Source organism: Limanda limanda, chromosome 6, assembly GCF_963576545.1.
Source record: "Limanda limanda chromosome 6, fLimLim1.1, whole genome shotgun sequence".
Taxonomy (NCBI): domain Eukaryota; kingdom Metazoa; phylum Chordata; class Actinopteri; order Pleuronectiformes; family Pleuronectidae; genus Limanda; species Limanda limanda.
In genome coordinates, this window is record NC_083641.1 from 23,303,895 (window position 1) to 23,318,955 (window position 15,061).

General features: G+C 46.9%; 1 protein-coding gene across 1 annotated transcript in view; it reads left to right on the forward strand.

Annotated features, from left to right (window-relative positions):
- Positions 1–15,061, forward strand: part of robo1 (roundabout, axon guidance receptor, homolog 1 (Drosophila)) — a 131,171-nt gene that overhangs the window by 103,188 nt on the left and 12,922 nt on the right. Inside the window, exons 11-21 of the mRNA XM_061073233.1 lie at positions 112–193; positions 355–523; positions 1,124–1,290; positions 1,404–1,525; positions 3,193–3,424; positions 4,339–4,460; positions 6,295–6,466; positions 8,447–8,647; positions 11,038–11,064; positions 12,491–12,533; positions 14,126–14,280. Of these exons, the coding sequence (XP_060929216.1) occupies positions 112–193; positions 355–523; positions 1,124–1,290; positions 1,404–1,525; positions 3,193–3,424; positions 4,339–4,460; positions 6,295–6,466; positions 8,447–8,647; positions 11,038–11,064; positions 12,491–12,533; positions 14,126–14,280 (1,492 nt within the window). The remainder of the gene's footprint in view (positions 1–111; positions 194–354; positions 524–1,123; positions 1,291–1,403; positions 1,526–3,192; positions 3,425–4,338; positions 4,461–6,294; positions 6,467–8,446; positions 8,648–11,037; positions 11,065–12,490; positions 12,534–14,125; positions 14,281–15,061) is intronic.

Below are 15,061 nucleotides of genomic sequence, written 5' to 3' on the forward strand. Positions count from 1 at the left end.
GGAGAAGTAGCAAGAGGACGCAGGAAAGAGACTGCTGCCTCTCTGGAAGCTGTAACACATATTTGAATGATTTCCATTTAACTAATATCCTCCTCTCCTCTTCTACTCCAGCTCGGTGACTCTGGCACCTACACCTGCATCGCCTCCACCCCCAGCGGCGAGGCCTCGTGGAAAGCTTATTTGGAGGTTCACGGTAAGCTCAATCCAATAGTGCCCCATTTCCTAGCTGTCTAAGAAGTGTATTTCTTTTTCAGTTGCAGGGTTTATTTTCATGTAATTTATTCAGTTCGGTGAAATGCCTTTGGCTTTAGGAAAATACTCAACAAACTTTATTCTTTCCGTCTCTTCATCCAGAGTTTGGAGTTTCAGTCCAACCAAACAGACCCACTGACCCAAACCTGATCCCCAGCGCCCCTTCCAGACCTGAGGTCACCGACGTCACCCGCACCTCCGTCACCCTCTCCTGGAAGCCTAACCTTAACTCCGGAGCCACGCCCACCTCCTACATCATAGAGGCCTTCAGGTACAACTAATCAACTTCACCGTCAACACACTAATTATTCCTTTCTTTGTTTATTTGAAACCTTTTAGACTTAACCCCTTATTGCCTGAATTAATTTCCAATATATAAAAAAAAATGTATTTGTGTTTTTGGCTGTCATACAGATGCTAAATTAAGTGGAGATTGTTGATTTCAATATAGCATATACAATAGATATAAAATTTAGGTATGAGGCAAATTAGCGACATTAGGCATAATGGGGTATAACCGTGATTTAACAAATTTTCCAGTCTCTGGTATGTAGATTATTAAATTGATGCTGCTTTTGCTTGAAATTGAATAACAACATATGTTTCTGTACAATCATTGCTGTTCCATCATCACAGTATTTCAAATACAGCTTCATATCTCAAGATAACTTTGCTGCACAGTACCAAGGGGCTAGTATGTATTTTCCACTCCGACCACTAGATAACAGCAGAGTACTTCCAATACCTTCATGGTACGTGTAGTATTTGCACCATCAGGCATTAGTGGGATAAAAAGACCGGAATGGGGTTTGAGGCAAATTCGCGACATTCGTCTACAAGGGGTTAAGTTCCCTCTGTTGTGTGTCCACAGTCATGCATCAGGCAGCAGCTGGCAGACCTTGGCGGAGCATGTGAAAACTGAGTCATTTGTACTGAAGGGCCTGAAGCCCAGCGCCGTCTACCTCTTCTTAGTGCGGGCGGCCAACGCCTACGGGCTGAGTGATCCCAGTCCCATCACCGAAGCTGTGAAAACCCAAGGTGAGAACTGCCTTGTTACTGATATGAAGTTGATATGCCGCACAGCAGTGTTTGTGTTTTTCTCCTGGTTTTTATGAGAGTGTAAATCACTTTTGGTGGCTGTTCCTCTGCAGACATCCCCCCCACCAGCCAGGGTGTGGACCACCGTCAGATCCAAAGGGAGCTGGGGGAAGTGCTGATCCACCTGCACAACCCCACCATCCTCTCCTCCTCCTCCGTCAGGGTGCAGTGGACAGTGAGTATCATTTTCTCCATGACTGCGTGATTGTCACTCTCACGCAGCTGCAGCCGGTTACAGATTGCCGTGTGGTTCATCGGTATAACCGGCCTCCGATGCTCCCAAGGTTAGTTTAGTGATATGCCTATGGTCAATTTGTCAGGCAACTCAGCCGAGCTAATGCGTTAACACCCGCACGCAGGAAGGACACCGCTGATATCGGCCTGGAACGGAATTCTCAGTGTTTCTTCAAATCCATCTGGCACGAGTGGGACCGGTCAGCTGGCGACGGATCCCAAAGTCTGCACATTTTTTCCATAGCTTGCCTCTAAACCGCCCGAAATCTACACCGCAGATCTCAGGCTCCTGCAAGCGGCCGCGCGGGTCCGTGTAGCAGCGTGTGGCGTGCCAGCTTGTGCCCTCTCAGATTGAAAACACTTGACGGCTGTTAAAATAATACAAGCGAGAAGAAGGAGGCGGCCAACTCATGCTCCTTAAGTGGAAATGGCTTGCAGATGTTAGAGCGGATAGGTGGGAGAGGAGGAAGTAGAAGCAGAACTGGGAGCTTGTGTTGCTGCTTCTTTGATAGAACAAGCTGAGTGTCCACCTGCAACCGATCGGGTTCATGAGCAGTTGTTTGAAATTATGAAACCACACAACTGAAGTGTACATTATGACCCGAGATATTAGTCTGTGGGATGACTCACTGAAGGGAGAGAACAGACCTTTTTTGCCTTTTGACACAAGGCCACCTCTACGTTCCCAGTTATTATGAAGTGCCACAGTGAGTGATGAATGGGACGGAGGAAGCGTTAAGAGGATAGTGACATGTCAAGACTGATTTAAAACAGTACTGCCCAGTTACCCTGACACCGAGGAATGTTCCAGGAAAACACACGACACGACGGAGACTCACACCGAAGTTAAACTCCACACTTTCCTGGTTTTCCTTGGTTTTACATATTCCTTTGTGTTAAGGTAAATGGAGCACAGTTTCCAGGCTAATGAAGACCACCTGAGCCGCAGCAATTTTTTTACATGGGAGAATGAAATCACTAAAATCTTTACAAGCCAGTGCTGCTCGCCTTCCGCAGGGATATTAGCATACTGGTTAGCGGTTATTCTTTTCTCCAACCGTGCTGCGTCACAAAAAGCAACATTAGCTATCCCCAGATTAAACAAACAGACCAAACCCTTCCTATTGCGTTTGCCCCACGTTTCTAGCTACCGTTCATCCGATGCTGTTGAAATAGTTGCATTCTCAACTTCTGATATTCCGAATAAAGATCCACTTTTCTGCGCCTTCCCGGCCTTCAGCAGCCTGTCAGTGCACTTCAGAGCAGGGCAGGATGAGACAGGCTGCTGTGGGAGCCTGGGCCTTGTTTAACCAGCTCCAGACTTAGAGGAACCTCTGGCCAATGACCTCATACTGTGGTTTTGCACAAATGGCTGCTGCTCCAAATGGCGCATAGACAGACAGGGAAGAGAGATGTAGATGTGGATGTGGATGAATAAACAGAAGGGCGATATGATGAGTTAGCATCCTTTTCCATTCAGCGCCTGCTGTATCGGTTGCGTGAATCAAGTGGTTCTACGATTAATTACATTGCTGTATAATGTTCCACTGCATACTGTGAAGCATATAATCCACTGACACTGTCTGTGTTGCTGTGCCGTTCCCCCAGGTGGAGCAGCAGTCTCAGTACATCCAGGGCTACAAGGTGATGTACCGGCCTTCACCGGAGGGGCTGCAGCGGAGCGAGTGGGCCGTGTTCGAGGTGCGGACCCCCGGGGAGGACAGCGCCGTGGTGCCACAGCTCCGGAAGGGCGTCACATATGAATTCAAAGTCCGCCCCTTCTTCAACGAATTCCAGGGAACAGACAGCGATGTGAAAATTGGCAAGACGCTGGAGGAAGGTGGGGGATGTGAACGTGTGCGACTGCCTGCAAGTGTGCCCCAGCGCTCGCATGTGTGCTGTGCATGGTTCCGTGTTTACACAATTTTATGTGCACAGCTTGTATGTGTGAGAGCATACAACAGCTGTTCACAGCGGGCAGTGAGGGAAGGATTATGTTAGGTTCAGATGCGGTGTATTCAAGCATGCTAGAGTGGATGTTGAGCTCTTTTAAAAGGCCCTATGGAAAACCATACACAACACACAGCACTGCAGGACCGGTGTTATACTAATTTTTCACAGGGTGTGGCAGTGGTGGGAGTCTCGTGAGGTTTGGTCGAGAACCAACTGCAAATTGTAATCTGCGGCAAACAGTTGGGAGAAACGTGAGCGAGGGTGTTTACTGGAATGTGTGTGTTTGTGTGTGTGTGTGTGTGTCATTTGGTCTTGCGTGTCTAGTGTAGAGTGTTTTGATCTTTTCCTGCCGAATTCTCCTTTGTTCCAAATTTAGTTTATAATTGTTTTTTTGGAGATTTATGCACGTTTGTTTTTGTAACACTCGCCTTTTATGTCGGACTGGTAATTGTTTCGGCTTAATTACTGTTACTGTGCCACAGGTTGACGTCGGCTCGCCACCACACACACCCCCCCCAGACACAACTCCCTGTCTGTTTTCAGTAAACACTTATTGTTGTCGTCCACATAAACACGTGTGTGAAGCGAACCCAATTTTCTGATAAAAGGGTTGTGATTTCCATCATTAGTGCTTTGTTGTCACCTCAGCTTGAATCTCCCACAACGATACAGGATAGATTCCAGCAGCTAAATGTGATGGCAGGGCGAGACCGCGTGCAATTATGGAAAAAAAAAACTCGGTATCATGTATGAAGGTGTGTGTTTAAAAAAAAAAAAATCTTTTGTCTCCCCACCCCTCAGCCCCCGGCGCCCCTCCTCGTGAGGTTACAGTGACGGAGAGTGGGGACAATGGGACCGCCATCGTGGTCTCCTGGCAACCCCCTCCGGCAGAGGAACAGAATGGGGTGGTCCAGGAGTACAAGGTAAAAAACAACAACAACTAAAAAAATGCACCCTGCAGAAAAAAAAAAGCCAGGTCTGAGCGTGAGAGAGACTCGGGGCTGTAGAGACACAAAGGAGGAAAACAAACAAGGATGCAGGCAGAGCAGATAACCGAGAAAGGGACAATGCACAGACATGGAAAGGTAATGAATTCCTGGTTGAGGCACACCTTTGTACGCTGCTCCTCCTCTGTGTGCTGACAGAGGCTCAGGCAGAAGAAAGGAGTCAGAGCAGGGGAGGTGGTGGGAACTCTTATGAACCAGTGCCATCTGGTGGAGAGAGCAGGCTCCTGGAGATTCGCAGGGAACCATCTCTGCTGGACTACTGATCTTTTTCTTTCTCCCTCGAGTGGTAGTTAGACCTTGACTAGTGATTTACAATCCTTGTGCATTGGGAGGAAATGGGAGAAAAGTTTGGATTTGAATTTCATCAATTGGATAATAAGTATTTGTACTGAAATGAATGACAATTAATAGAATTTTGCATTAAATGACGACAAACTATATAAAATTAGACTCAGCTGTAGATCTAATATACATTTAAAACAGATTTGAATGCATAGGCAGAAAATGTTGTATAATTACCAATGACAGAAATTGACATCATCATTTCTCTGATCCGGATCTGTACTAGATTCATCCTTAAATCTAAAGCATATCTCTTAGGATCCCCTTCTCCTCCTCCTCCTCCTCCTCTTCCTCCTCCTCCTCCTCTTCCTCCTCCTCCTCCTCCTCCTCCTCCTGTTCCTCCTCCTCCTCCTCCTCCTCCTCCTCCTCCTCCTCCTCCTCCTCCTCCTCCTCCTCCTCCTCTTCCTCCTCCTTCTCCTTCTCCTCCTCCTTCTCCTTCTCCTCCTCCTCCTCCTCCTTCTCCTCCTCCTCCTCCTCCTCCTCCTCCTCCTCCTCCTCCTCCTCCTCCTCCTCCTCCTCCTCCTCCTCCTCCTCCTCCTCCTCCTCCTCCTCCTCCTCACTCAACAACGCATGCTCTTTTTGTAATGGCCCCCCCTTTGCAGAGCACACCCCTCTCATTCTTTATGCTGTGGAAGTCCTGTATTTTAATCGGGAGGCCTTAGTGTGTCAAAGGGAAATGTAGGCTAGTGGTGGAAGGGAGGCCGAAGCAGAGCCACTGTTAATTTCCCAGGTAAATGTTTCTGGTGATAGGGTGATAGAGTAATTTCATGCTTTTTAAATCCGGCCCGAGAGTGTTGCCTGCTCATTACCGAGCCCTGGGCCCTGGCGGCAATTTCACCCGCCGCAATTTTGAAGATACACAGCGAGAAAATTTCAAGGCTTTCTAGCTCCATCCTAGATAGTGCACACTCAAGGAAGTGTATGTGTTAACCTAGTTTACTGCTGGGAGGAGGTGGGGAGCAAAGAAAGCAGATTGTCAGGGCTTCAGGATGTGGAGGTCTCAGGGCCTCGGAGCTGTGGTGAATGTAAACTTCTCTTTGTGCCCGTGGCTCGAGTCCAACTGAGACTCGGCTCTCCTGCCTGGGAGTGACAGCTCTTAGCTTCTGCTGTAATTGGGTTATAGGGGTGATTACTGATCCCCCACTTGTTTCTCGGGGGCTTCAGGCTACGCTGAGATGTTATGGCTACCTCAACTATAACTGACTCTGTGTTCGGCTCAGCCTGTAAAAGCCAGAATCGTGTTGTAAAATTGTTTTGCTTCGTCGGAGATGTAACGCAATACCCGCAGTGCTTGAAAATGTTGCAATAACAGCAGCCACCAATTACCAGAGCACAGATTGGTGTTGTCAAGAAAAACCCTCATAACATTCCCTCAATCTCCACTTTGTCCTTGTCTCTGTTATGGCAGATTTGGTGTTTGGGGAACGAGACTCGGTACCACATCAACCGTACAGTCGACGGCTCGACCTTAACCGTGCTGATCCCCCACCTGGCCCCGGGGATCCGCTACAGCGTGGAGGTGGCGGCCAGCACCGGGGCGGGTCCCGGGGTCAAGAGCGATACCACCGTCTTCCAGCTCGGTGAGTTGGAACAACCTTTTCATTCTGTCTTATTCTGTTTTTTTTTTTTTTTCAGTTTGTGAATGCGTGTACTGTTTTTTCTGTGAGTTTGTCCTCCGGCTCTCCTTGCACCCAGAATAAACCCCAATCATCCGATAAATAATAACGGCATTAATCCCGTCATCTTCGAAATTAGCAGCTTTCCAGCGATGTGACGTTTTGCCAAGTAAACAGACAATTATGCAATTCCTTTCTTTGCAGTAATGCACACGCTCAAGCCCCGGCCTGCTTTCTCCCCTTCCATTATCAAGGATACTTAAAAACTGTAATTGTGAGTTATTACTGCTCTACAGACATCATCAAGAAGAGGAGTGTGATGAGTGCACCAGGGAACTTTTACAGTTTTCCTGCACTTTGAAATGGCTTTTTAGTTCCAGTAGCTGGCAGTTATAATGAACACAGGCACTTTGAATGTGTGTAGCTGTTGAGCTGGCTGCCCCACCCTGCTCCATTCTCCATTCTCCAGTCAAGGATGCAATGTTTTCTTTCTCTGCTTCACTTCAAACAACAAAGGCAATAATGAATCCTGCACTCAGGGCTCGGGCTCGACACGTTATTAATACCGAGGAGCACAGTGCAGCCTGCAGTGAGGCCAGTTGTTCTAATTTACTCCCTGTTTTCGTCCTTTTAGTCTAGACAGACAGATATTTTGAGATATTTTGTCGGTTCTTATTCCCCAAAGCTCTGGGATGGGCTCCTCGGGAAAGAGATGGAAAACACATGAAGAGCAGGAAGAGGCAGAGACAGAGAGAGAGAGAAAGAGAGAGAACTCCATCTGGTTTTAAATGTGTGATTGAATGGAATGGGATGGGCATGAAGAAGCATCGACTGTAACTGATACAATTTCTCTCACTCCGAAGAGTTCCTGTGGTGATTGTTGCCATGTTCCGACGCTGGAGTGGAACAATGCGCCTTCGGGGACCAGCACTTCGCCCAAATGCATTTGTCACACTCTGAGCTGGTGTGCGTCATCCCAGCCTAGATACCTGTACAGTCCCTGGTGGGATGCTTAGTCACGTTGGCGTGCTCTGTTCACCGGGCCCGACAGAGCCACAAATTGAGCAGACAGAGGAGTGAGAAGGGAGGGAACCCGAATGGAGACATGGACTGAGTGACTGAGACACAGATAGGCGGAGGGATACAGAGGGGTAAAGAAGGCAGGGAGCTGGTCTCTTTTTGGGGGAAGTGTTTCTGCCTCCGGCTCCGAGAGTTGACAGATAAGAGCGGCTGCAACATGAAAGACTGGAGAAATAAGATATGAAGGGAGAGTAACGCGTACATGACGAAATTTCAGAATGGCGGCGGAAGGGTAGGGGGGGGGAGTGGAGCATCCTTGAGAGGCCTTTCATGTATCACGCATGAGGGAGAAGCACAGAGAGAACGAAGAGATGAGGAGAACAGGCCGAGAGCGGGTTGTTGTGAGCAGCCACACAGACGCCGGCTTCACGGCTGTTCACGGTGGAATCGGCTTCGAGCCTTTCACACCTCAGCTTCCCACAGATGTGCCTCAGTTTGCTAATTACCTTGGTGTCTGGATTCCGAGGATGATCTCATTGGATTCATTTATATGATTATGAAACAGCCGTTGCTCAGTGAAGATTCTCCTCCCTGTCTTTGGTGGCCTTGGTGCACAGGGTGTTTGCCTGCTCACCTGCTATTTGTTGTGTGAGATTAGTGATGGAAGCCGTTTGAATAATACAGTGAAAAAGACTTCACACACACGCTGAGATAAAGACTCTTTATGTGCGTCAGTAGAAAGAGGAACATTCATAGTTGTGAACTTTTGCTGACTCATTCATTTATTTTACATAGATTTCCCCTATTTCAGATCTTTCCACTTTGGTTAGATTTTTATTTTCCTCCTCATCTCTTGCCTGCGTCTTTACTCATTTCCTTCTAACTCCAAACATCTTTCTGAATCCTGCTCTCTTGTGTCCTCAGATTCATCTGGGCGGATGACGGAGGCCGACTCCCCAGAGAACCCTCTGTCCCAGCAGATCTCCGACGTGGTCAAGCAGCCGGCCTTCATAGCCGGCATCGGCGCCGCCTGCTGGATCATCCTCATGGTCTTCAGCATCTGGTTGTACCGACACCGCAAGAAGAGGAACGGCCTCTCCAGCAGCTACGCAGGCATCCGCAAAGGTCAGTGCACGCGTGTGTGGCATTTATGAGGGGGATCTACCTGGATTTGAGGTTACAAGAGGTTTTCTCACTCACAAAATGGGTGGATTGAACACAGTGGAATGATCAGTGTGTTCGCCTCTGTGTCAATCCAGTCCTCGCCATCATCTTCTTCCCACATACTGCCAGCCTCCCTCACACCTCCCTGTCACACACACACAGAGAGATGTCTTTATAGAGCGCTCTAGGTGAAGTCGGAGTGAAAGTACTCTCCTGTCGAGCACTTTAAAATGTGATGTGAGCTCCTGTTGAGAGCGCCGCATGAAGACATCTCTCTTTTCTTTCTTTTTCTTCCCCCCTCGGTCACGCTGATTCTGCAAAATGTGCGTTTTTTAGTAAAGTACCTTTAGAGGTCCAAAAGCCTCCACCTTTTTAGCAACAACCGCTTTTAGCTCAATCCCTCTTAGAGCAGCCACAGAGCAACCCAGTGGGCTCCTACCTGAGTGGAAGTGACAGGGTTCACGACTTGCCCAACCTCTGCCCACAATAGTTAGAGTATAAAGAGAGCTATTAGCCTTTCTTCTGAGTCTCATTTGTGTTTAGACTGGCTTAATGTGTAGCCTGGGGCTGTGCAGCTGCTGCCTGGGAGAGCTACCTGCGCCACACTCACTTCTGGGCTCAGGTTTACCGCTGTCGACCAGGGTTAGAGGAAATCCACCTTCAACCCTCCGAGCACACTCAGAGACTCGACCGACTTAGCTGTTGCTAATCTGTGGCTCTCACACAGAAGACACAGGTTATCTGTGATCTGAAACCAGGGCACCAAAGCTAAATGTTGGAATTGTAAAGGTTTTCCTTAAAAGGCCTTTTAAAAAAATACCTGTGTCAATTTGAAAACACTCAAAAACCCAGATTACTTATTTTTTTGTTGCTATGGGAATACATTCTATGAACCTATGAACACAATTAAATGTTGCCTTTAGTATTTTAACCAAAGGAACTTGAGAGCAGAGGTGACTCAGTAGTACACCATCCCACTGCGTAGGCTAAGATTAGCCTCTGGTCCTGCGTGATTCTCTGTGTTTTCTCTCATAAACTTAAAAAGCTCTTCAGGAGCACAGTAAGGCGAGCACCACTCCCCCTCCTTCTCCTCCTCGGGTCCCCAGACCACAAGAGGCCACGGCCTTTGTTGGAACTGGTAACGAAGAATGTTTTCAAAAGTGTATAATTGCAACCACATGAAGCAGGGATCTGCACTCGGGGTGAAACGAGTTGAAGAGGCACTGTACGTGTATGTGTAAGTGCAACAGTGTAGATTACATATTTCAATTTGTCAACTCAAAAGGAGAAAAAGGAAAGAAAGTCAAACAGCTTTTTCTTATTTCCTCAACAATGAATCCAATCCTACGAAACACATGGTGCTCTTGTGTTGAATAGTGCACAAAAAAGATCTCATAACTGAAATAATACAAACAAATAAATTACAAAACCAAAGTAGCTTTTACCCATCATGGTCACAGCTCAGTGGCAGCTCCATGCAGCCTGAGCCTGAGCAGCTGTGACAGTCCTGCGACAGAAGAGAAATCTGATTCACGTATTTTAGTCACGTTTCTCTGACTTTTGACTACAAAGTGATAAAGTCTGCTCCTCTGAGACGTTCATCAACCGGATAAAAGTCGTCCAACTTCTCAAATCTTTCGACTTCTCTAAGCATCGAGAGATTATTCAAAGGATATTTATTGGCGCAGGTTCTGAATGAATTAATCGTTTGAGGAAATGAAAATGTGAAAACAGCGGTTTCTGTCTCCTCAGATGAAGTTTTAGGTTAAAGGCAGACAGCAGCGCTTCTAAAAATGTGCATATTTAAGGCCGAGCGCTGGATGACTAGCAGCGTGGCACAGCGTTGCATCAGCTGCAGTGCATGCTCTAGAATTCTTCACTTCTTCAAAGAGAGCAACAACAAACAAAGTGCATTTTAAAGAAGCGAAAACCACAGACCACACTTTTTATTACAGAATATAAATCAACCCTTTTTTCGCACAGGAACCCCGTCTGTGCCAAAAGTGGAGTAATTGAGATGTGTGGGTGATGATGTGGGTGTGAGATAGAGCAACAGCTATCTCTCTGGTGTGTGACCCCCACCCAGCAGGTCTCTGAGAGTCTGGGTCGGGATTTGAACCAGCAGCTGCCACAACACTCACTTTCCCTCCGTCGGGGTCCAGACATGTCTGAGGGAATCAAAGACTTGAGGGCAGCGAGGAAGCATGTGAACACAGGCTGAGCTCCATCTCCAGGATTTATTTACTTGAGCAGATGTTGTGTGGTGATGAAGCAGAGAAACTGTCACATGAACTGACTCCTGACATTTTAATCCAACAATGATTTAACGGCCTTTGTTTCTGTCCCTACAGTGCCGTCCTTTACTTTCACACCAACCGGTAAGAACTCAGATTCTTTTAACATATAATATCTGTTTGTGCTCAATCCTTTTCCCCGTGTTAGTAAAACTCTTCATTTAATTGCCGTCGTGGTGTAATAGACTTCAGAGAATTCAGCCAGTGACACTTCATGTTCTAATCTTCAGCACCGTTTGAGGATCTATCAGCAAATAAATATTTCACCAAATGATGTGTTTGGGGGCTCGTGTCAGAACACAGCGCTCGTGGAGGAGCCGGCCACGCGGCTGATAAAACGCTGATAAAACTCGTGGCAACTCGATCAAAGGGACGCCGCCGACCTCAGATGGGATTTCAGAGAATGACACACCAGCAGAAACTCCAACGCGCCAATTAGAAAGGCGAGCAGCGGCAGAGCTGAGGAGGTTATCTGTGAACTGAGGTGACACAGCGTAAAGCAGATCAAAATCAAAGCTCTCTCCGCGCCTCGCCATCATTCTCCCTCTGAGAGTTTGTATTTACAGTGCTCGCCTTTCTGCTTTTCTTTCACTCTTGGACTTTCATCCTTCTGAAATACTTTGTTCCCCAGAGGTGTGGCAGGGAGTGCAATGGCGAATGTGAACCTTTGAATGTGTGAGGGGAAGTTAAGAAGAGACAAAACCTGAGCGCTGTGTGTTTGCGGTTACACTGGCTCATCCTGTCTGAGCAGAGATTGCACCTCAACAGGAGCCGTGTTGTTTGTGTCTGCCTCAAGGCTTCCAGTCAGGCAGAATCATTTTTTTGCAGATGCAAGTTTGTTTCTTGATCTGCTGGAAATCTTTCAGGCGAGACTCCAGCTTGCATCTGTGGTTGGGTTTGTGTCTGTCTGAAAGAGAAAACCCAGGATGTACAAGGGAATTGTGATGGTTTTAATCTACAACCAGATTGTGATACTTTGCATTAAAGAGAGCTAATCTAAGAGCTGCATGTAGGGGCCGAAAACACACACTTTCTGTTTTTGAAAAAGCGACAGGGAATCGACATATAGCCGAGTCCCCCCGACCTACCCTTCTTCTTCCATCTCTGCTCTCAGGGAAAAGATTGTAATTAAAGTTGGAAGTTTATCTCTCCTTCACACACCGGCAGCTTATGGCTCCTTGAAAGAGTCCAACTTGCAGCGTACGAAGCTTCGAAACCCGCTGAACCCGAGCCAGACAACCTCAGAGCTCTGCCTCTCTGTTCTTCATAAGCCTCTTACATATCCTCCTCCTGCTCCTGCTCCTGCTGCTGTTTGGGTGACTCAGCCCAAATTATGCCTCACACTCGCTCGTAAAAAAAGAAGAAGCGTTGCCGTCATCGCTCGCGAGGCCGATGATTCAGAATCAAATGAATAATTGTGTGTTGACCTTGTGTAACAATGGCAAATATGCTGATTGCTGTGTTGACATAAGTAACAGTTGGACACTCGTTCTTTTTCTTTTCTTTTCAGTGGCATATCAGAGAGGTGGAGAAGGTGTGAGCAGCGCCGGAAGGTGAGTTCACTCATTGTTTATCATGTATTATAATATTTGAAATATCACACAGATGGTTAATTCAAGCATCTAATCACAAACACAATAGGACGAGTGCAGTTGGGCACGTGTACTTGTGTTTGACGGACACTAGGGGGAGTGCTGTGCCTTTCTAAAGCCGCAGAGAGCTGAGGATAAGGAGGTGCTCGAAGCCTGATGCAAAAAGGAACAAAGCCCCATGTAGTGTGGCAGGAGCCCATCCTCATCCCGTGTAGTGGAGAGACATATCCAGCCACAAGGCTGTGCCATAGCAACACCATACAACTTTAGAGGAGATGTATGCAAACACACACACAGAGCAGTAGCAACACAACTCTTCATGTTGTGGAATGGTGCATCGTGCATAAACAGTGAGACCGCACAGGGAAAACACTGCATCAACTTGCTATTGCGCATCTATATAAATATAGAATATGCACAGTGTTGTAGTGTAAGTGTGCGTGTGTTGTTTATGTGTTAATGAATACTAAGCTTGGAGCCTTCAGCAGGAAATCCATATTCATTATTCTATCCTGTCCTGTGACTGAATCCCATATGCAGCATGGCTGTCTCAGCTCTGTACAAAGACAATGGCCATTCAATAACAACATACAACTGCCCGGGTGATTGAGGAGCCATTGTGAGATTGTATTTGGCTGCACAAGACAAATGTGTTCATTACCCAAAATGAATCCAAGAAAGGAGTCATTTGAGTGGGAATGAGGAAATGTAATTCAATGCTAATTCAGTGTTTGGAAATGCAAACCGAGAACAATTCTGTGGAGATTTGAATACAGAAACAATATGTGGCACCGCAAGAGAAGTCTGCGTTCTCTTTGTACGCTGGATTGATTCATTTCATCAGCAAAAGGAGGTTATTTATTCTCCGTGTTTGGCCTGAGGTCAGGTTGTACAGTCGAATCTTGTTGCACAGCTGATCTTGTATTGTATTGGGATTAAAGCCCGAGAAACAGGCGTAAAACACGTGAACAATAGAGATGGATGGCCACACGATGATGTGAAACACTGGTCCACGTGGGTTCTCTCCTCTGGTGCTTGGGTTTCTCTTCTTTCCCTCTGTGCAAATATAAAAAAAGAACTTTGCAACTGATAGAGATGTTGTGTGACACCATGGAATCTACTCTGGGAGCATTTGTGGTTCACTGACTGTTCAGGACACGCATTTCGCAACATTGGGAGTGAATTTTCTCTGGCTGTCTAATCCAGGCGGATCGCTAATGCTCACGAGGGCTCAGGGAAAGTGTCATCGGCTGTGGGCAAGTCAAGCACACACAATCTATTTAGCCGGGCTTTTTTTTCTAATGTGCTCCCCGGGCCCGTGCACGTACGACCATGCGTGTTTGGCCAAAAGGCAAAAACAGAGCTAAAGCCGGATTTCTATTTTTTTTTTTTTTTTCTATTGTGAGCTGCTGGATAAACAAACTCCACATAATCTTCTCTTTAAGATATTGTTTCTGTGGCTGTTTTCGGTTAAGTCACATAAATGTCACTGTGGTGTTGTCTCTTACTATTGTTAACCATTTGGTCCCGTTTTTTTTCCTCGTTTCTTTCAGGCCTGGTTTGCTGAACATCGGGGAATCTGCCACTCAGCCCTGGCTGGCCGACACATGGCCCAACTCCTGCTCCAACCACAACGACTGCAGCATGAACTGCTGCACCGCTGGCAACGGCAACAGTGACAGTAACTTGGCGACGTACAGCCGACCAGGTATGTAGCGTTGACCCCGATGTAGGACGGCAACAACCAAAACAGACACTCCCCTCAAACACAATGATGCAGCCCTTGACAAAATAACTGTAGAGATAAGAAATGCAGGCACCGGGGGAATCTGCAGCGCAAAAGGAAGTAGAATCTGATATCTAGGTTAGCTCCCCGGAGACTTGTTCCTGTGTATCTCTCCTTTGTGTAGGTCTCCTCGAGAAAAAACCTGGAGAAATATTCGGATTAAGAGTGGCTGTGTGCTTGTGTGTTTGATTTATCTGAGGTTAAAGTCGAGCTGTTTTAGGCAGGAAATAAAAGGAGCACACTGAGAGGGGCTTATGGCTCTACTCTGATGCTAATCGAATTGCTTTGCTGATTTCCATACTGTTGTTATAGCCTGTAATGTAATTTCCCCTAAGTGCTCAGTTATTTAAGAAATGTGCAGCGGGCGAAGAGGTCAAGGCTGGACTGCAGTCGGTGGCCAGGAAGAGAGAGAGAGAGAGAGCGAGAGAGAGAGAGGTGCACCTGTTCACCAGATGGAAGGAGTGATGAAGAAAGAGTATATGCTAAATCAAACACAGAGAGTGCAGGAGAGCATGAATGAGATAAAGTAGGGGAGGTGGAGAGGAAATAAGTGGAAGTGATGTATGGAACAACAGCAGGTGGCCTGTGAGTTTATTCAGCACAACGAGAGATGTCAAAATCAAACACACATTACAACACAAAAGTCGCTTCTGTACATAATGGGGATAAGAGTCTGTGCAGATGCATAAAAGTTGACACAAAT